We start from the raw sequence: 21,111 nt of genomic DNA, 5'->3' as shown, positions 1-21,111 counted from the left end.
TAGGCAGGTGGGGGTGGTCCTGGGTTCTGTGACCTCACACTGATGTCATCGCTGCCCTCATCCTCCCTTTACGCGCACAGCCGCACAGAAGCTGTGTCACCTGCTGGGGATGAATGTGATGGAGTTCACCCGCGCCATCCTGTCCCCTCGCATCAAGGTCGGCCGAGACTACGTCCAGAAAGCGCAGACCAAAGAGCAGGTACTTTGGAACCTCCTCGGCACCTCAGCCGTGCCCTATGGGGGTTCTGCGTGTCCTGCCTGTGCAGGCACACATCTGGCTCATCGTCCCAGTATTTTCTGTGCGTGTATGCTGGGGTATTCAAGGCTACTGATATTTTCTACATCGCTGGGTCATGAGAAAAGCACTCATTTTCTTTTACCTTGGGGTTAGACTGAAACAACGGTGAGGAAATCGCAGTGGTGGCCTAGCGATTAGAGAAGATTTGTTCTCAAAAACACATCCAGGCTGGGGGGGCCAGTGGTGTTTCTGCTTGCCTCTATGAGCAGAGTGTGCTGTGAACCACAGGAGAAGATCGCGATGGTGCCTTATCTGGAATGCGGGGCTGGAATGCATCTTTTAGGTTAAATTTAGAATATAGGTCATCTTAACCCATTATATTTAATATTTAATATAAATTATTTTGGGTAATGGGTCAGCAGAAAGTGCTGTGTGTTGATAATGGACTTGTGGTTAATTAATTAATATTGGTTAACATGTTGATAGCCAGTCTCACCAAGGCACAATATGACAGATGTTTTTTTTTTGTATAAAAATGTCTTTTTACTGTGTACCTTTGACAGCAGATATCACTAGCTAGTTGACTTTGGGCTGTAAATGCTTCTTGGCTTTTTGGAAAATAAACAGCAAAGGAATGTTATGGAGCATATATCAGCTTAAACTGAGCGTAATATTGGATTCAACAGTGGGGAACGCTTCCTGTTTTTATTTCAGAAGGTCCATTCAAGATAAATTATTTAAGAATACATTTATTTTGAGATTCTTTCACTGTCAAAAGCCCAGATCTGATCAAAGGAGCCTTTAATGAATGATGGTTTAACCCCGTTAGAAATGAGCCCGAAGTGGCACTGCAGGGCTGAAGATGCAGACTGCTGCTCTGCCCCATCTCTCTGCATGCAGACTGCTGCTCTGCCCCATCTCTCTGCATGCAGACTGCTGCTCTGCCCCATCTCTCTGCGGGGCTGATGATGCAGACTGCTGCTCTGCCCCATCTCTCTGCGGGGCTGATGAGGCAGACTGCTGCTCTGCCCCATCTCTCTGCGGGGCTGATGATGCAGACTGCTGCTCTGCCCCATCTCTCTGCAGGCGGACTTCGCTGTGGAGGCCCTAGCCAAGGCTACTTACGAGAGGCTGTTTCGCTGGCTGGTCCACCGCATCAACAAGGCTCTGGACAGGACCAAGCGCCAGGGAGCCTCCTTCATCGGCATCCTGGACATCGCCGGCTTTGAGATCTTCCAGGTACCACGACATCTTCTGCGTATCGGCTGGCCACAGGAAAAGTGCGCTGGCGGTCTGATCTCGGCCTTTTTGGAACCCTTTACTGTAGGAAGAGAATGTACATTAAATACTTGGCATTTGAAGAAGCGCCTGACATTTTTGTTGTACACCTACATTTAAATAAAACACTTAATAAGAATCAACCCTGGGTTCCAGTAGTTAAAGGTTGCTGTGCTGCCTAACGGTCTTAGGCGTTTGTGTCTTGAAGAAGTCTAACTTTCCATTGGTAATGAATTACCTGTTTTTTTCTCTCTAAATTAGGTCTGTTTTTATTTTATTTTCAGTAGTTTTGTTTAATAAGTAGAAAATTTGCTTCAGCTGATTTTCTACCCAGAGGCAGGATCTTATGACTAAAATGCCGAAATTGGCATAAACAATACCGATGTTGAAATTAAGCAGCTTTAAGGACCCTCGTCTGTTATCTGGGGAGCATGCATCTTACTTATAGAATGGTCACTGAAGTCAGTAGCCAGCACTTATTGTATGAAAACTATTTCTGCAACTACATTTGAATCAAAGCCCTTTTCAGAATTAATGTAATTGTATTTAGGTACCCAACCATCTGACCTAACTTGGTTATCTTGCTTTATTTCTCTGGATGCTGACGGATCAGTGAGAGCTAAGCTAATAAAATGAAGAGGAGTCAGTTTTAAATTGAGTTAAGCCAGTATGATTATTAGAAAAGCAAGGCGACGTCCACGTTTCCATGTATAGCCTGCAACTGATCTTTGTTCTTCTCTGCAGCTGAACTCCTTCGAGCAGCTGTGCATCAACTACACCAACGAGAAGCTGCAGCAGCTGTTCAACCACACCATGTTCATCTTGGAGCAGGAGGAGTACCAGAGGGAAGGCATCGAGTGGAGCTTCATCGACTTCGGCCTGGACCTGCAGCCCTGCATCGACCTCATCGAGCGGCCGGTCCGTATCATTTGTCCTGGAAGATTTAAAACTCACGAGTAACTCATATCGTCATACGTTTTTATTAGGAACTTTGCACTGTCTTGGAACAGCATTCATCAGTTCCATTAGAGGGCTACAGTTTTGAGTGACAGCTCTTTTGAGCTGTGCTGATTTATAGACAGGGTGGATTGAGGCCTTGCAGGATTGAATAGGAGTCGTGTGGATTTGAACTAAAATTACCATTGTTCTCCTAACACAGGCAAACCCACCCGGTGTTCTGGCCCTGCTAGATGAGGAGTGTTGGTTCCCCAAGGCCACGGACAAGACGTTTGTGGATAAGTTGGTCCAGGAACAGGGCACCCACCCAAAGTTCCAGAAGCCCAGGCAGCTGAAGGACAAGGCAGATTTCTGCATTATACACTACGCTGGAAAGGTACTGTATTCATTCAGTCCTTTATCCAGAGAGACACTATATTTTACCAATCAATTGCAGTTAAGTGTAGAGGCTTCACACATAATTCCAATTATGCTGTGGGATGACAAGCACTTGTGAACTAAATGCGTTCTAAGGGCAGAGGTCACAACTGCCGGGTTGAATAGGTTTTGAATGAAAGGAGTAATAGATTCAGAAAAGATGAAGTTTAAGGGTATTTTCCTGCCATACATTGCAAGTAGATATTGATGGAAACCTAATGAACAGCTTACATGGTGTGTCTTGGAGGAGTTTGAGCTCCGATTCCTTGTGACATCCCTCACATCCCAGAGGAGCACTGAACCAGTTCCAGTACAGCTCATTTTTTGTGTGCACTGGAAAAATGCTCTTTATCTGTTCGGATTTCTTGAACAGTATACATTATGTCTGTCTAGTGTTTGACTTTGTTTTTATTGATTAGATAAATGTTGTTGGGAAAGAGATATTGGCCGGAGCTTTGACACTATCCCTGTGTGCAGAAAGGCGCTTTATCCACATCTGTTTCCCATTTGGGATGTGCACGACTTGTACTGTTGCGTAAATCAAACTTTTTCCCCCTTATTGACGCACATTTGTGAAGATTATGTACACACTGCAGCCCTGGTCATTTATGTCAGGGACTCGCATTTGCTTTTACGGTCCAAAATCAAATCCAAAGTGTGACGAGGAATGCTATAGGACAGTCACTGCAGACTAAGAGGGGCTGCAAAAGCTGGCTGAGATATGAGGTGACCCTTTGGCAAACTATGCCCAGGTGGACTACAAGGCAGATGAGTGGCTGATGAAGAACATGGACCCCCTCAATGACAACGTGGCCACACTCCTGCACCAGTCGACGGACAAGTTTGTGGCAGAGCTCTGGAAGGACGGTGAGTTTCTGTTCCTGGTTTCGCAGTCCGGTTGAGAGCCCCCTTCATGCTGTTAGTGGAAGGTGATGTGAAGATGTTGGTCTGCATAGGAGTGTCGTCGAGTTTAGCTGGGGACATCAGGATGTTTCCAAGGTTACGTTCATATTGCGGGACAAATGTGGCCCAAATCCAATTTTTTGCTCATATGTGACTCATCGCATTTTTTCATAACAATGTGAACAGCACAAGCCACATGGAATCCGGTTTTATTTTTCCAATTCCGATTCGGGCCATTTCAGTATGTGGTCATAAATCGGATGCAGGTCTGATTTTTTGCAATGGGACCTTAGTCTGAACAGCAAAATTGGAATTCATGCGACTTTTATGTCACTCTCGATCAACGTTCGTCACAATTCTGCGCAGGCGGAAGTCACCATATGTCTCCGTCAGAGTGCCAAACATGGAGGAGAGCACAGAAGCTGCCCAGTGGAGGGACAGCGAGGTCCTGGATTTAATAAGTATTTGGGGAGATAAATCTGGAAGATCGTAACTGGGGAGTCTCCGAATCAATAAAGTGGCGTCTTTGTTTTGTGCGCACGCGGGCCAGTTCAGTATAGTTAACCGTTCACATTGAAATCTGATATTTCCCACATTAAAAAGAGTAATGTGAACAGGCAAATAAAAAATCCGATCTGAGCAGGAAATCAGAATTGAGCATTAAGCCCTGCAGTGTGAATGTAGCCCAAGTGCCTCTGTGTGCCTTCTCTCTTGGAGATAGCCGGAAGCTTTAGCTTTAACGCTCAATCAAAACTGTGTGTTCAAGTGGACCTTTTAAATAAAATAGGCTGCAGAAACTGACAGGTATTCATTAAAATTCCCTGAAGTTATTAATAGCTGTGGCGGTTCTACATTATACTCAGCAAAGCGAGTCAGTGATAATTGCAGGTAACAAACCATAAATTATTCATTACCTTCCATGAATAATTGGTGGATCATAATTACAATCGACAAGGGTGTGCTTGGTGAGAGAGAGACGGATTTGGGGATGGAGGTGATCGATCATGTTTCTAAACTGAGTAATTGAAACATTCAAATAGTTCCTGTGGTATTATGGACCATGAGAAAATTCTTGGGCCCAGTCTGCTTTATGGCCTTGGTTTGATCAGCTTTAATTAACATGGTTAGTCAGCGCTGCACCACTCTCCACATGGCTACTGAGGTTAAATGTCAAACTAGTATTTGTTTAATTTCCAAACTCTAGTAGTAGCCAATGTCGACATTCGTATGAGAGCGTAGAAATATGTCAAGTCAAGTAATCGTTACACCATATGTAATCGTTACACCAGCTACATAAATTGCAATTAAAAATGAAGGCCTACTGGTTTTGGCAAACTTCTACTCATCTGTTGTGCTGGTCTTGCTTGTAGAAGGGAAATGTTAATTTAATCAAATCTTTTTACTCTTGTAATTGAGATCAAGGTTTTCTGTGATTACAGGTTAACGGAATCTGGGTTTGTTTAGTGTGCCTGAATCTGTCCTGGGGAACAAAAAAAGTAAAAATGTATACATATGATTTCCATTAGTAAACGTTGAGTATGGACACCTGTCTTTGCCACATTGTTCCTCTGTTATTTCCTAGTTTTGTCCCCTCCCCCCTCTCTGTTTCTCTGATTTAGAGATTCAGAATATTCTAAGAGCCTCATTCTATGACAATATATCTAATCTCCATGACCCTCCAGGTGAATGAATGTAATGCTGTGGATCTGCTTGAAGGACACGTCGCGCTCTGACGCCCCCGCAGCTGGGCTTGCATGGTGCAGCATTGATATTATCTATTGTCAATGGGCCACAGTGGTACCTTTCAACAAATGTCTTCACCTGCATTCCAGATTGGCTTACCTCGATTGAGAATTTTGATCAATGTCTTCTGATGATGCTACAGTAGAAAAATCACATCTTGAAACATTTAAAATTTACATCTGGCAATTTCCTGTAATTCATAATTGATCCTGCTGTCACTTCACGTCCACTCTAAGCAGCTCTTTAGATTCCAGTTTTTTTGAGCAGCATTGGTAAATATATTTGACCTTGTGCCCAAGAATCTTTTTGTGCTGCTCAGAAAGGTGACTTGGTCAGCTGTCTGCCAAGGTGTGCCACAGACAAAAATATTGGTCAAAAAGGTGACTTGGCTACACATAGCTGCTAGTATTTTTATAGCTGAACATTTACTTTATTGGTGTTCTTATGGTTCAAAACTTTGGCCCTGTATTTTTTGCTAATATTAATACTGCATTTATTAAGATGCATCTTTTAAACTAAAAAAATCTGTCCTAATTTTGTAGTTCAAATACACTACCTGCATGTCCCTCACATTTTATTCCATGTCCTGGTAGTAATAGTAGCATTGTTTATGTGTCACTTTTCTAGCTATGCATCACACAAGGTTTTTTAAAAACAAAGGATTAAAAAAAAAAGGACAAGAAAATGATAGCGAAAAAGAACTTTTATGCAGAACTTCTGAGTCTAAAGTTATGCTAGAATTTTTTCAACGGGGCACAAGAATTTTGACAGTGTGATGTATCCTTTACTGCTGTCATTTGGATGGAACAAGAACTGCGTAATTCTCCAGCTTCGCCGCTGAGCAGCGTGACTGACAGGGAAAATAATAATGGAATTTGTGTTGGGCTCCTCCAGTGCTGCAGGTTTAGAATCAGAACCACATGTGGCGCTGATCAGAGCAGATGAGGTTGGTGTGGAGGAGCTCCAGCAGAGTGTGAAAGATTGTCACTTTTTTTTCTTATGGAATTGGCCCTGATAGACATTCCAGCCGCTTCCTTTTAATACTTTTCTGGGTTGCAGGCCAACGTTAATATTTTAGTCATAGGTGCTTGGGTTGACATAACGGGCTGTTCTTTCTCTAAGTGTATGTTTTAGTCTCCATTTTATCCAGAAACTATGCTATGCTTGCTAGATATTCTTTGGTTAATCTGGTTTAGTCAATAAATTGGGTAAGATCTCAGACTTTAGCGTTAGTTTTAAGTCTTCAAGCACGAGGCTTAAGACTTAGACACTGTTCATATCTGACACTTTGGTCTTGAGGAGTGATGTGTGTCAAAGAGGTCGTCTTGTATGTCTCCAAACTGCTGAAACTGCAGTGAAATTAACCTGGCACACTGGACTGATTTGAATTAAAATAGCATTGCAGATAGAGCTTTGAAGTATTTTATATACCAGTAATTCCCCCTGATTCAAAGTGTAGGGTCTAAAAAGAGCATGAGGACCCTTCCCAGCTGCTCTCTCCTTCATACAGGGCCAGTCCGAAGCTCTGTTCACTAGCCTTGCTTTCAATTTGCCAATATCTATAAAATAAAAGGAAAGCACGTTCTCATGTAATCGTTTTTTGCTGTAAATTACGGATTCTTTTTATGTGGAATGAAAACCAGAATTAAAGATGAAATCATAGGGCAGCATTTGCTTAATGAGGCAATAGAAAAAAAAACGTAGTTGAACTTTCCAGTGGGAGAGCCAGCTAAGAGGAAGAATTGCTGAAAGGATATTCATGCTTAGGAAGCTGCTGCCATCAGGTCCTGCCCCCAGGCCTGCTTAGGAAGCTGCTACCTTCAGGTCCTGCCCCCAGGCCTGCTTAGGAAGCTGCTACCTTCAGGTCCTGCCCCCAGGCCTGCTTAGGAAGCTGCTACCATCAGGTCCTGCCCCCAGGCCTGCTTAGGAAGCTGCTACCTTCAGGTCCTGCCCCCAGGCCTGCTTAGGAAGCTGCTGCCATCAGGTCCTGCCCCCAGGCCTGCTTAGGAAGCTGCTACCATCAGGTCCTGCCCCCAGGCCTGCTTAGGAAGCTGCTACCATCAGGTCCTGCCCCCAGGCCTGCTTAGGAAGCTGCTGCCATCAGGTCCTGCCCCCAGGCCTGCTTAGGAAGCTGCTACCATCAGGTCCTGCCCCCAGGCCTGCTTAGGAAGCTGCTACCATCAGGTCCTGCCCCCAGGCCTGCTTAGGACGCTGCTACCATCAGGTCCTGCCCCCAGGCCTGCTTAGGAAGCTGCTGCCATCAGGTCCTGCCCCCAGGCCTGCTTAGGAAGCTGCTGCCATCAGGTCCTGCCCCCAGGCCTGCTTAGGAAGCTGCTGCCATCAGGTCCTGCCCCCTGGCCTGCTTAGGAAGCTGCTGCCATCAGGTCCTGCCCCCAGGCCTGCTTAGGAAGCTGCTGCCATCAGGTCCTGCCCCCAGGCCTGCTTAGGAAGCTGCTACCTTCAGGTCCTGCCCCCAGGCCTGCTTAGGAAGCTGCTGCCATCAGGTCCTGCCCCCAGGCCTGCTATGGAAGCTGCTACCTTCAGGTCCTGCCCCCAGGCCTGCTTAGGAAGCTGCTGCCATCAGGTCCTGCCCCCAGGCCTGCTATGGAAGCTGCTACCATCAGGTCCTGCCCCCAGGCCTGCTTAGGAAGCTGCTGCCATCAGGTCCTGCCCCCAGGCCTGCTTAGGAAGCTGCTACCATCAGGTCCTGCCCCCAGGCCTGCTATGGAAGCTGCTACCATCAGGTCCTGGCCCACATTTGCCAACCTTGGTCTCTCAGGCCTCCAAGTGCAGGGTTAAGATGGTTTATCGCATCCCTATAATGTCCCTTTAAAGCTCCTATAGATGGCAGGGGGACATTGGGAAAGGCTTAATTTTGTGTCTGTTTGCCAATTTCCTAAAGAAGCATGTTAAATTTGACATAAAACTTGAAACGGAAACATAGCAGTATTGTTTACTTTGTAGGGGGCAGAATTCTTTGTACAGTGCAGGCCCCTCCCACACAGTCCGGAGGGTAAGTCCGTCTGCTCCCACCCGCATTCCAGCATTGCGGCAGCCTTCCGATTTCCCAAAAACGGCACATTCAGTCTCGGAGCAGTCGGTGGATAATAAAACATCTACTCTAAATACGGGGATAATTCTGCCGGTTTTTCTAGTTTTGTTCAAGGAATGAAATCTATGTGCCTGACCATGATTAAACAGTTTTGCAAACCAAGTTAGTAGAGGGAATTTTCTATAAGCCTACCTGTTAAACCAGAGGCGTGTCATTGGTTAAAAGGGCAGTTGTGTTGCACTGTGCCCCACTAATTTTGTTTGCTATCTGGCAAAAGGTGATACTTAACTTGGCTATTCCAAATGTCCATATTGGTATTTTTCTGCTTCACATCAGATTTGATTCCTGCTGTCCACTCAGAATTATAAATGCTCTAAGTCTTTAAAGGACATTATAAATTAGTTCTCAGGTAAACAGGTTTGACCTGGATGAGTCATATTTCCCCTCAGTTAGAACCTTAATCATTTTTACATAGCAAGATGCCTTTATGGCAAACTTCTAGCTTTTTAACTTTGAACCTGGTTCGGTCAGAGGGACAGTCCTGATCTACACTGACGCTTATGCTTGTATCTTTCAACTACATTGCCAAATTCATGTGCCATCTGTGCGTTACGTCCTGAAGCTCCTGCACCTTCACAATCGCTCCTCTGCTGTGCTGTCAGTCATCCATCCTTCTCCCCACATTCATCTGTGCTCCCCACAAGCTTGTCTAGGCCTCCCCTAAACTGCCTCCTCTCCCTGTCCCCCCCTCCGCCCCCCAACCCTTGTCACCGGCAGTGGACCGTATAGTCGGCCTGGATCAGGTAGCTGGGATGAATGAGACCACCTTTGGCGCCACCTACAAGACCAAGAAGGGCATGTTCCGCACGGTGGGCCAGCTGTACAAGGAGTCCCTCACCAAGCTGATGGCCACACTGAGGAACACCAACCCCAACTTCGTCCGCTGCATCATTCCTAACCATGAGAAGAGGGTACAACTTCTCTCTCATTTCCTATCACTTATAATCAGACTCCTCAACCCTAATTGGCCATTCTGTATCTTACTACACCAATTAGAAACCACCATTTACTTACCTCTATGAACACGCTAAATTTTCTTTAAAAAATATTGCAGGTCTTTAATCAACCCTAACAACTACTGAACACAATCTCTTCCTGCCCCCAGGCAGGTAAACTGGACCCCCACCTGGTTCTGGACCAGCTAAGATGCAATGGTGTTCTGGAGGGAATCCGTATCTGCCGACAGGGCTTCCCCAATCGGATAGTCTTCCAGGAGTTCAGACAGAGGTACCCCCGGCCTCCTTCACCTTATGTCTATGGAAAGCACTATGTTCGGTTTGTGTCGTCATCTGCTGTTAACACTCAGCACAGTGTGGTCAGCTGATGTCATGGGAGGATCTTCACACTTCCTAAGTTTGCCTCTCAGCTGTTGTAACATTAATGTTCTAGACAAAGCCTGTTACCTGACTATGTATTACTTTTTCCACAGATATGAGATACTCACCCCTAATGCCATCCCAAAAGGATTCATGGATGGTAAACAAGCTTGTGAGAGGATGGTAATGGTCTATTTTGCCCTGCACAGTTTAATATGACTCAAAATTCCTTGACCTCTTGTTTTGAAGCATGTTTAATGAGCTACGTTCTGCATCTGCCTTGGAGCTACGTTCTCTAACCTCTTGCCGGCATTCCCTCGCTACCCAAGATCCGAGCTCTGGAGCTGGACCCAAACCTCTTCAGGATCGGACAGAGCAAGATCTTCTTCCGGGCTGGAGTTCTGGCCCACCTGGAGGAGGAGCGGGACCTAAAGATTACAGACATTATCATCTACTTCCAGTCTGTCTGTCGTGGCTTCCTGGCCCGAAAGTGAGTGATATCCAGTTTGCCACTGCACAAAGACTCGCAAATACATCAGAGATGCAGTGGCATCTGGGGTCTCTTCCCCAGGCTGTTCACCACCACTCTACTGCGGACTGTACAGTGGTTATTTCCCTCAGCACAGTTGTTTTTTCTTTGGGACCCCCAGGCAGTGCACAGTTTTGCTCCCCCTCATCTCCCAACATCCCTGTGCTAAGTATTTGATATTCTTGATTGGCTGGGAGCTGGGAGGGAGCAAAAACGTGGGCATTTTGGAGGGTCCCCGAGGGTTGGGTTGAGCAACACTGCCTTAAAATATTGAATCTCGATGCAATGGCCGCAGTAGTCATTCTGGTTAAGGGCATCAGCTATTTAATTACCATGCTGCTAAATTCCGCTGCGTAGCTCCCACAGACCTAAGTGTTCCACCATGTTTACTTTCCCAGAGCCTTCGCTAAAAAGCAGCAGCAGCTCAGTGCCCTGAAGGTCCTGCAGAGGAACTGCGCAGCCTACCTGAAGCTGAGACACTGGCAGTGGTGGCGCCTCTTCACCAAGGTGGGCGCTCTTCTGCTTCTCATAGTTGGCTGGCCCGTGGTAGCTGCCTACTGGAATACTGGAATGCCCTCACTGACATGGTGCTCTTGCTCTGTAGGTGAAACCTCTGCTCCAAGTGACCAGGCAGGAGGAGGAGATGCAGGCCAAGGATGAGGAATTGGTCAAGGTGAAGGAGAAGCAGATGAAGGTGGAGAACGAGCTGCTAGATATGGAGAGAAAACATCAACAGGTTAGTTGTCTTGGCAAAGTAAGTTTATTTAACCATGAAAATTATTAGTAAATCAGTCGTTCAAATCTGTGAGCAAGATGGATTTATCATTCCAATGTGGTCCAAGAAATGCTAACTCTCGCTGAAATTGACAAAAATGGTCAGTGTGTCAATGCTCTGCACATATAACCACAGGTTGTGGAGGAGAAGAACATCCTGGCAGAGCAGCTGCAGGCAGAGACTGAGCTGTTTGCAGAGGCTGAGGAGATGCGAGCGCGGCTAGCTGCCAAGAAGCAGGAGCTGGAGGAGATCCTGCATGACCTGGAGGCCCGTGTGGAGGAGGAGGAGGAACGCAACCAGAGCATGCAGAATGAGAAGAAGAAGATGCAGGCGCACATCCAGGTGGGTCCCAGAGCGTACTTCCTCGCATGCATGGTTGTGCTGCACGGTCGTGATGGTGTGTTGTGTCCCAGTCCAAATTAAATTCAGTCATCTGAAGACAACTTGAAGAATTATGTTTAGTGACCGTTTTGCAGACAGTACTGTTTTAAACAGCTAAAAGTGAGGTGTCTGTTTTTGTATGACTGCCTACAGGATCTGGAAGAACAGCTGGATGAGGAGGAAGCTGCCAGGCAGAAGCTGCAGCTGGAGAAAGTGACTGCTGAAGCCAAGATCAAGAAGATGGAGGAGGACATCCTGCTTTTGGAGGACCAGAACTCCAAGTACACAAAGGTATGTGTACAGGCGGGCAGCACTAGTGGCGAGGCAACATTTCTGGTTCACTGCAACATGGGGCTCAGCCACACTACTTCTGTCTCTGCAGGAGAAGAAACTTCTAGACGATCGCGTCAATGAGATGACTTCCCAGCTGACTGAGGAGGAAGAGAAAGCCAAGAACCTCAGCAAGTTAAAGAACAAGCAGGAGATGATGATGGTAGATTTGGAAGGTGGGCCTGTACAAATGTTAACCCTTCAAATTGCTTTCATACTTGAAGCTGCTGCAAATGAAACAGAAGCTTGTTATCACCTTGTGTTATGAACACAATGTCTGTGCAACTCAGAGCGCCTCAAGAAGGAGGAGAAGACGCGCCAGGAGCTGGAGAAGGCTAAGAGGAAACTGGATGCAGAGACCACTGATCTCCAGGACCAGATTGCTGAGCTGCAGGCCCAAATAGAGGAGCTGAAGATCCAGCTGGCCAAGAAGGAGGAGGAGCTACAGGCCGCACTGGCCAGGTGGGTCACATTCAAGCCTACAAATTATGCTCTTTCTGTAATTTTATATACTTATTAGAACTGAACTGAGAAAGCACTTTCTTACACAGCATGTAGTTAGAGTATGGAATAGTCTTTCTGCTAGTGTAACACAAGCTAAAACCCTGGGTTCCTTTAAATCAGAGCTAGATAAGATTATAACAACTCTGAGCTATTAGTTAAGTTCTCCCCAAACAAGCTTCATGGGCCGAACTGCCTCCTCTCGTTTATAAATTTCTTATGTTCTTATGAAACATCTGCTCCCTCAATTGTCCTGAGAGCCACGTGACTGTCTAGTGATGCTACTCCTCTCTGCTAGAATAGCGCCAAGCAACTAGGATGACACACATTTATGTATTCATATTCTTTGTTTTCAAAGGTACCGAATTTGTTTGGGAACACAAAGTGACCACTATTTTATTCGTGTTAGTGGTTGAATTTAAAGTGATTTATTAAGGACTGAGTTCATGTTGGCAATATGAGCTTCTCCTGGTCTGATCATCATCTTTAATGCTCATGAGCAACATTTTTATCAAGATCATTAGGAGGAAGCAGCCTGCCTACAGATTTAGGTTCTGCAGATCTACTTAATGAAGGTCAACTAATTAGTTATCAGGCTGAGAAAATGAGTGAATTAGAGCTTGTCTCATGTTCCCACTTCCTCATTTTCTATGGGCATCTTTTCTTTAGGCTCCTCTCTTTTCTATTTTACCTACCGTTTGACAGGAGCTGAACTGATTGGTTTTACTGTTAGAAGCTAGTATTATCTGTACTGTGAGGCCTTGGAGATTTTTTACAGATTTTTTACTGATTTTTATTTTATTTTACTCCTGTCCTAGAAGGTCTCTATAATGCAATTGCTCTCCACAACAAACATGCCATATCATCATGGTGATTTCCATCTTGTTTCACCCCTGTGTCCTCTGTGTGGTGTCACCTTATGTTCACTGCACTGCCACCTTGTGGTCAGTAGTGATTATTAATGGGAGGTTCACCAGTTATTTAGGCAGATGCAAAACATTATTATATACTTTTACCATAGAGATAATTGCAACAAATTATAAAGTACAAAGTGTGTTGTTAAAGCCATTTAGGGGGTTGTGTGATAATGTGCTTAATGCTTAGTTAATGCAGCAGTTTTTATAAGGATAATTGACTCTGTGTGTGTGTGTGTGTGTGTGTGTGTGTGTGTGTGTGTGTGTGTGTGTGTGTGTGTGTGTGTGTGTGTGTGTGTGTGTGTGTGTGTGTGTGTGTGTGTGTGTGTGTGTGTGTGTGTGCGCATTAGAGGTGACGAGGAGGTCGCCCAGAAGAACAATGCCCTGAAGCAGGTGCGTGAGCTGCAGGCCCAGCTCGCTGAGCTGCAGGAGGACCTGGAGACCGAGAAGATGGCCAGGAACAAGGCCGAGAAGCTTAAGAGGGACCTCAGCGAGGAGTTGGAGGCCTTGAAGACGGAGCTGGAGGACACGCTGGACACCACCGCTGCCCAGCAGGAACTCAGGTAGGCTGGCGAGGTCAGTTTGCGGGCGCTAACCTGAAGGCCCATATGCTGTCCTGCATTGTGAATGTGTCCATTCTGGAAGGCTCGCTGCGTATGTAGTGTCCTCCTGACCTAATGTCACAGCTGGCCTGGTTTTGAGTAGATGAGTCAAGTAAGAGCCGTCAGGAGAGCATTTATTCAAAACAACCAGAAAAAAATGTCATCAGATGCATTCGAAAACTGTAGGTCAGGTTTCCTCTGTTGTAGCAATTACACAATGAACAGCAGGGGATCTATGCAATGGAATATTGTAATTTAGCACAATCTGGTGTTCTGTATCCTTTTGTTAATTTGACTGTGTGATGGGGCTGGGTCAAACTTTCCATCCCTATTGCCACTTTAGGACCAAGCGAGAGCAGGAGGTAGCAGAGCTGAAGAAAGCCATCGATGAGGAAACCAAGAACCACGAGTCCCAGATCCAGGACATGAGGCAGAGGCACTCAACTGCTCTGGAGGAGCTGTCAGAGCAGCTGGAGCAGGCCAAGAGGGTGCGTCCAAGAGCCGGGCCCTGTTCAGCTGAACATCTGCTCTGCCATTTGTAACATTAACACAGCAGGCAAAATGATAGGATGTGTAAACCCATCGACTCTGTGTGCAGTTCAAAGGTAACCTGGAGAAGACCAAGCAGACCTTGGAGAGCGACAACAAGGAGCTGGGGAATGAGGTGAAGGGGCTGCAGCAGGCCAAGGCCGAGTCGGAGCACAAGAGGAAGAAACTGGAGGCCCAGCTGCAGGAGTTTGTGGCCCGGGTCACCGAAGGCGAGCGGGCCAAGAGCGAGCTGGGAGAGCGCTCTCTCAAGCTGCAGGTCTGCCTCCAACTGCCTCTCTTCCATCACAATAACAAGGCACACTTCAGAGGCAATAGCTGCACTGATATAGCGGGCAGATGTCATCAGTGTAGATCAGCAGATTAGTCCTGCATGATGATTTGTTTATTTGAAAGTCTGCCGACATAATGGTACCGCAAATTATTCAGGGAGGTTGATTAACTTTGAGACCAATGTGCTGATTGCCCGGGAGTCACCCATGTGATATAATTTGACTTGCATCATTCATTTAAGACCTTTAAATGTCTGATGGGCAGATAAGGTCATGGCCGTAATGTCTCTGTTCATCTGGCTCCATGCAGATGGAGTTGGACAACGTGTCAGCACTGCTTGAGGATGCAGAAAAGAAGGGGATCAAAATGGCCAAGGATGTGGCCAGTCTGGAAAGCCAGCTGCAGGACAACCAGGTGGGTGACGCCAGGAGTGTCTGCATTGTCCCAGGTGTCTGTGCTTTGTGCATCAGGAATGAACAACCTTGGTTCTCAGATTTTATATGGATCTATTATAATTTACACCTCTGATGCTGAGTTGATGTAAATAATAAATTAAGGCTTTAAGAATTGAGGTAAAATTGTATATATAGGAATAAAGGCGCCCTTTATGTCTGTAAAATGACACTAGATGAGAGCTCATTGTTTTACAAAGAAGGCACTCGACCCAATAGTTTGATTGGGCGTGAGACCTTATTTGAACATGCTGCACATTAAGCGTCATACTGCTGCTGGCAGAGGGACAAACCGCCTGATCTGATGGCCTCGAACACTCAGGCCTCTCGGGGATGTGCTTGCAGGAGTTGCTTCAGGAGGAGACTCGTCAGAAGCTGAACCTCAGCAGCCGCATCAGACAGTTGGAGGAGGAGAAGAGCAACCTGCAGGAGCAGCAGGAAGAGGAGGAGGAGGCACGCAGGAACCTGGAGAAGCAGCTGGCCACTCTGCAGGCTCAGGTTAGGCAAACTGGCGAGGCAGTGCTCCTCAGCTCTGGGGGTGGATGGGTAGTGGCTGGGATAAGGGGTTAAAAGTGCTCTTGGATTGAAGCAGTCATCTCAAAACGAGGAACCATGTTTTACTTTTCTGTAGAACAGAAAAAGGGAGCAGAAATTAATCATCAATTTGAACAAAAAGCAGTGGAACGTTGTTCTGTGACAATGACAAAGGACTGCAAATTCATTGCTAATTCTGGAAAAATTTACCTTGCATCGTCATAGCATTTAATTTAAGTCAGAGTTGTCATCATTCCGTCTCCAGCTGACTGAGTCCAAGAAGAAACTGGAGGATGATGTTGGGACCATGGAGGGACTGGAAGAATTGAAAAAGAAGCTTCAAAAAGATATGGAGTTTACTAACCAGCGGCTGGAGGAGAAGGCCATTGCCTTTGACAAGATGGAGAAGACCAAAAATAGGCTGCAGCAGGAGCTGGATGACCTTCTGGTGGACCTGGACCACCAGAGGCAGATAGTCCAGAACCTAGAGAAGAAGCAGAAAAAGTTTGACCAGGTATTGATATCTATGAGCTTCCTATGTCTTTGATTGTAAGTTATTGAGTATGGTGTGAAGGTGGAGCTTTTATTGCTGGGTGGTTTCTGGTGAGAATCAGAGCTTGGTGACATGCCAAGTGCCTTCCTTCACTGCTGTGGTTTAGATGCTGGCCGAAGAAAAGAACATCTCTGCACGCTATGCAGAGGAGCGGGACCGGGCCGAGGCAGAAGCCCGGGAGAAGGAGACCAAGGCTCTGTCACTGGCCCGTGCGCTGGACGAGGCCCTGGAGTCCAAGGAGGAGTTTGAGAGACTGAACAAGCAGCTGCGCACAGAGATGGAAGACCTCATGAGCTCCAAAGATGATGTGGGGAAGAATGTAAGCGGTGGTACTTGACTTTTGTGTTGAAACTGGGGCCTGTGTTGGTATGGCAAAGACCATGAGGACCACTTTCTAGACAGTGTGTCCTTGCATATCGGGACAAAAACATATTTCTGTTCGACCTTGTTAATGGGTGAGATGTTGGCGATTGACCGCCTGCTTTCGGTTGTCATGTTCACAGGTCCACGAACTGGAGAAGTCCAAGCGAACCCTAGAGCAGCAGGTGGAAGAGATGCGCACCCAGCTAGAGGAGCTGGAGGATGAGCTGCAGGCCACTGAGGATGCCAAGCTGAGGCTGGAGGTCAACATGCAGGCCATGAAAGCCCAGTTTGAGAGAGACCTGCAAGCCAGAGATGAGCAAAATGAAGAAAAGAAGAGGATGCTGGTCAAACAGGTATCTTAGGATGATTGAATCCAGGGGTCTGAACTCCAATGCAGCAGCATATGGTGCCAGCCAAGCTATCTACCAACTATAAATGTATCCCTTGCCCAGTAAAGCTCCCTGGGTTGACCATATGATCATCTTCAGGTACGGGAGATGGAGGCCGAACTGGAGGATGAGCGTAAGCAGAGAGCCCTGGCTGTGGCTGCCAAGAAGAAGATGGAGATGGACCTGAAGGACCTGGAAGCCCAAATCGAGGCAGCTAACAAGTCTCGTGACGAAGCCATTAAGCAGCTACGCAAACTCCAGGTAACCCATTCTCTTTGATAGGACTTAACGTCGGCTGGGTGTTCACCTCAGTCGTGGAGAACTGAAGAAATGGTTCCTAGATCCCATGAACGACATTGGATGAATATCATTCTGGTTATTTTATGTTCACCTTAGGCCCAGATGAAGGACTACCAGCGAGAGCTGGAGGAGGCCCGAACCTCACGCGATGAGATCTTTGCCCAGTCTAAGGAGAATGAGAAGAAGCTCAAGAGTTTGGAAGCTGAGATACTGCAGCTTCAAGAGGTATATCCACATGTGCCGTAGTGCTGTCAATACTGGCGTTAGCTAACAGGCTCGCTAACTAACCTTTTGCTGATTGTCTCCAGGACCTAGCGGCATCAGAGAGGGGTCGGCGCCATGCAGAGCAGGAACGGGACGAGCTGGCTGATGAGATCTCCAACAGCGCTTCTGGAAAGTACGTGACTTCCAGATGATGCTGGGTTTGCTACATATCAAGTTAAAGCTAAAGTCTGGTATTTCCCTGCCTTCCCAGCCCCAACTGATTCCCTGTTACTTCTATCCCAGGTCAGCCTTGCTGGATGAGAAGCGACGACTCGAGGCACGAATCGCGCAGCTGGAGGAGGAGCTGGAGGAGGAGCAGAGCAACATGGAGCTACTCAATGACCGCTTCCGCAAGACCACCATGCAGGTCTGCTCATGCGATTGCTCATGTGAGCTCTGGCAACAGGCCGGACCTCAGTTAAAATGAACATTTGGCTCAATAACCGAAAGGTGCTTACTCATCCTCCCAGGTGGATACCCTGAACACAGAGCTAGCAGGAGAACGTAGTGCTGCCCAGAAAAGCGAGAATGCCCGACAGCAGCTGGAGCGCCAGAACAAGGAGCTCAAGGCCAAACTGCAGGAGCTGGAGGGCTCCGTGAAGTCCAAGTTTAAGGCCACCATCACTGCCCTGGAAGCCAAGATCGCACAGCTGGAAGAGCAGTTAGAACAAGAGGCTAAGTAAGGATCTTCCCTTCATGTAATGACTTTTCTAGGACTTGACTTTTTCATTAAGGGAAATGTACATTGGCAATAGATATGTATAATCCCTGCAGGAATCCCTGTTTGGAAACGTGTGGAAATTTGCAGTAGTCAATTCAGTAGACACACACACACACACACACACACACACACACACACACACACACAGACTTTAATAAGAGGCCCCTCTTGCTTCAATTTCCCCAGGGAGAGAGCTGCAGCCAACAAGATCGTGCGTCGCACAGAGAAGAAACTGAAGGAGGTGTTCATGCAGGTGGAGGACGAGCGTCGCCACGCTGACCAGTACAAGGAGCAGGTGAGGAATGCGCTGAGGACAGAGACGTCAACCCCAGCTGCAGCCATGCGCTAAACATAACCTTCAAAGTTGGCTGAACTCCCGCCGTATTCGCCAGATGGAAAAAGCCAACGTCCGGATAAAGCAGCTGAAGAGGCAGCTGGAGGAGGCGGAGGAGGAGGCCACCCGCGCCAACGCCTCCCGCCGGAAACTGCAGCGGGAGCTGGAGGACGCCGTGGAGGCCATTGAGGCCCTGACCCGTGAAGTCAACACCCTGAAGAACCGCTTGAGGTAATGTGCAGTCACACGGGAACCGTGGATACACGGCTAGCAGTGCGTTCTCCGTTTTTACTCATCCTGTATGATTTTCCATAACTTCTGCATTTTCCCCCCAGACCCACACTCCAGTGCATGGCTCTTCAAATTGGACCCTTGATTCAAAATCTAGGCCTTGTTTTCAGTTCTTCCAAGTAGTCCTGCTCTAGATCTTGGCAGAACCACTCAACTTTTGTAGATTCGATGATCCTCTTGTGAAGTTCATGCTTGAAGCTAGTTCTTTGACTGCTCGTCCCTGTGCTCCTTCCTAGACGAGGCCCCATCACCTTCTCCACCGGTCGTTCTGGACGTCGGCAGCTCCAGCTAGAGGGCGCCTCAATGGAACTCTCGGACGACGACGTGGACGGCAAGGCCGGTGACCTCAACGAAACACAAGCCGGCCAGCCCGAGTAGTGGTGTCGTCCCAGTCAGCCAGCATGCAACAGCGCCTCAGTCGTGCCCCTACCCCTCCCCCTTCGTCCAAGACGCCAGCACCGCAGGGAGCCCTCAAACCCCAAAGTGGGCGGGGGGGCCATAACTCTGCCTTACTCTACCCTGGCAAGCTGCAAGGCTGAGCACATCATTCATCTCTTGCGTCTTAATATAGCTGTAGCCTTGACGTAATGTATTCTGCTTAAGAAAATGATAGGTACAAGTGCATTTTTACATATGAGCGTGTGTTTATATATGGGAGCTTAAATCCTGTGCACATTCACTCAGACACCCAATATGAGGAATGATTTTGTTCCCCTCAGATAATATAAAGCCATTTCCTGGCTATCAAAGCCTGATGGATGCTGTCCTTAAGCTGAACGATAGTCCTACTCAAAGACCAACTTACAGCTGCATTCTCAGCTGTTTTCATCTCAAACATTTCTTCTCGTGTACAGAATTTAACTTTTAAGATACAACAAAAAAATCTGAGTTGTGTTTCTGAAATGGACTGGAAAATTCAAACTGTGAACCCATTGGATTTTTTTTCCATAAATTCAATTAAAGTGAAATTGCTCAAGCGACGGTATATTTCTAAACGGCTTAAGTCCACTTTGGTTTTGACGAGAAGCTATTTTTTGCAGGGTTCTGGGAGGAGGTCTAGTTTACTGGAATCGGTAGGGAGGAACAGTGAAAATGTCATGGTCATTAGCTCTGAACTGCACGTTCTATAGGCTGACATGAATCTGGTTAGAAACTGGAAATGTGTCCTGTGGATGGAATGGGTCCCCTTCACGTTACGAGTCATCTCAAAATCATGACGCAAAATCTCCAAGTAGAATTATCGGCTCCTGGCTGATAAGTGGAAAGTCGGGGGTAGGTGCGGGCGCAGAATAGAGTCTACTCAGCCGTTTGCGTTTGTGCCTAGTGAAGCATCCTGCCACTGGGGACCAAGGGTCCACAGCGTCCTGGTCCGTCACACGCAAACCGGTCTCGGAGAAACGGGGTTTTCCTGTTTAGCTCACGAGGCTTTTGAGTTACACCTCGAAGTGCAGTATGAACACACTGCAGCCGCCACAGTGTTACGCCAGAGTTAATATCCATCCGTACTATTATACTTTTTTCCAGTATTAAAAAAAAAGGATAATGTATGAAATTGAAACTCCTATTTAGTGCCTTAGACACTATATAAGAAAGCATCTATGGGGAGAAGCATGCGTGTGTGTGTGCGCGCATATATTTATATGCTCTCACATGCAAATTTAAACACTACGTGTATGTCAACTAACATTAAGCAAAACTGGCAGGATCTACATAACCCCCCTTTTGTGTTTTTTTTTGCTGTGCTTCATATTATATACAGTATGTACCTCCCTCTATTGATCGGATAGATAGTATGTGAATATGAATCAGTGTTATTAACTGTATGAAATGTTGGGCCTTCTGCCTCTGGGCGGGAAGTGTTATGGTGTCATTTGGTTAAAAGCTTTAACATCCATGACGTAGTTACTATTGGACTGGCTGTTGACAACCAGATAAACTGCAAATATCTCATTTCTTGGATACCTGTATTTCTAGACAATGATTTTTGTAAAAGAAAATAAACATATTCATTATAGAAACCGTGTTTTAAGAACTACAGATCATAAATGCCCATCCTACTGTTTCGACGCTTCTACATGCATGCTTAGATTGAAGC

General features: G+C 46.7%; 1 protein-coding gene across 3 annotated transcripts in view; it reads left to right on the top strand.

The window, feature by feature from the left end:
• The window catches only part of myh10 (myosin, heavy chain 10, non-muscle), a 61,020-nt gene extending 39,986 nt beyond the window's left edge, over positions 1-21,034 (top strand). For all 3 annotated transcript variants that reach the window (XM_072712121.1, XM_072712120.1, XM_072712119.1), the window contains 31 exons: positions 81-199; positions 1,325-1,477; positions 2,261-2,434; positions 2,676-2,849; positions 3,643-3,757; positions 9,366-9,559; positions 9,754-9,875; positions 10,078-10,147; positions 10,294-10,454; positions 10,892-11,000; positions 11,098-11,229; positions 11,404-11,610; positions 11,803-11,940; positions 12,032-12,155; positions 12,270-12,441; positions 13,745-13,957; positions 14,340-14,484; positions 14,595-14,801; positions 15,125-15,229; positions 15,613-15,765; positions 16,067-16,315; positions 16,461-16,673; positions 16,858-17,070; positions 17,206-17,367; positions 17,503-17,631; positions 17,715-17,803; positions 17,914-18,037; positions 18,141-18,349; positions 18,578-18,686; positions 18,784-18,956; positions 19,253-21,034. In XM_072712121.1, the coding sequence (XP_072568222.1) occupies positions 81-199; positions 1,325-1,477; positions 2,261-2,434; positions 2,676-2,849; positions 3,643-3,757; positions 9,366-9,559; positions 9,754-9,875; positions 10,078-10,147; positions 10,294-10,454; positions 10,892-11,000; positions 11,098-11,229; positions 11,404-11,610; positions 11,803-11,940; positions 12,032-12,155; positions 12,270-12,441; positions 13,745-13,957; positions 14,340-14,484; positions 14,595-14,801; positions 15,125-15,229; positions 15,613-15,765; positions 16,067-16,315; positions 16,461-16,673; positions 16,858-17,070; positions 17,206-17,367; positions 17,503-17,631; positions 17,715-17,803; positions 17,914-18,037; positions 18,141-18,349; positions 18,578-18,686; positions 18,784-18,956; positions 19,253-19,394 (4,799 nt within the window). In that variant the 3' untranslated portion in view covers positions 19,395-21,034. The remainder of the gene's footprint in view (positions 1-80; positions 200-1,324; positions 1,478-2,260; positions 2,435-2,675; positions 2,850-3,642; positions 3,758-9,365; positions 9,560-9,753; positions 9,876-10,077; positions 10,148-10,293; positions 10,455-10,891; positions 11,001-11,097; positions 11,230-11,403; positions 11,611-11,802; positions 11,941-12,031; positions 12,156-12,269; positions 12,442-13,744; positions 13,958-14,339; positions 14,485-14,594; positions 14,802-15,124; positions 15,230-15,612; positions 15,766-16,066; positions 16,316-16,460; positions 16,674-16,857; positions 17,071-17,205; positions 17,368-17,502; positions 17,632-17,714; positions 17,804-17,913; positions 18,038-18,140; positions 18,350-18,577; positions 18,687-18,783; positions 18,957-19,252) is intronic.
• Positions 21,035-21,111: the final 77 nt, after the last annotated feature.

This window comes from Paramormyrops kingsleyae, chromosome 5 (genome assembly GCF_048594095.1).
Source record: "Paramormyrops kingsleyae isolate MSU_618 chromosome 5, PKINGS_0.4, whole genome shotgun sequence".
NCBI lineage: Eukaryota > Metazoa > Chordata > Actinopteri > Osteoglossiformes > Mormyridae > Paramormyrops > Paramormyrops kingsleyae.
This window is presented reverse-complemented; position numbering and strand designations above follow the sequence as displayed.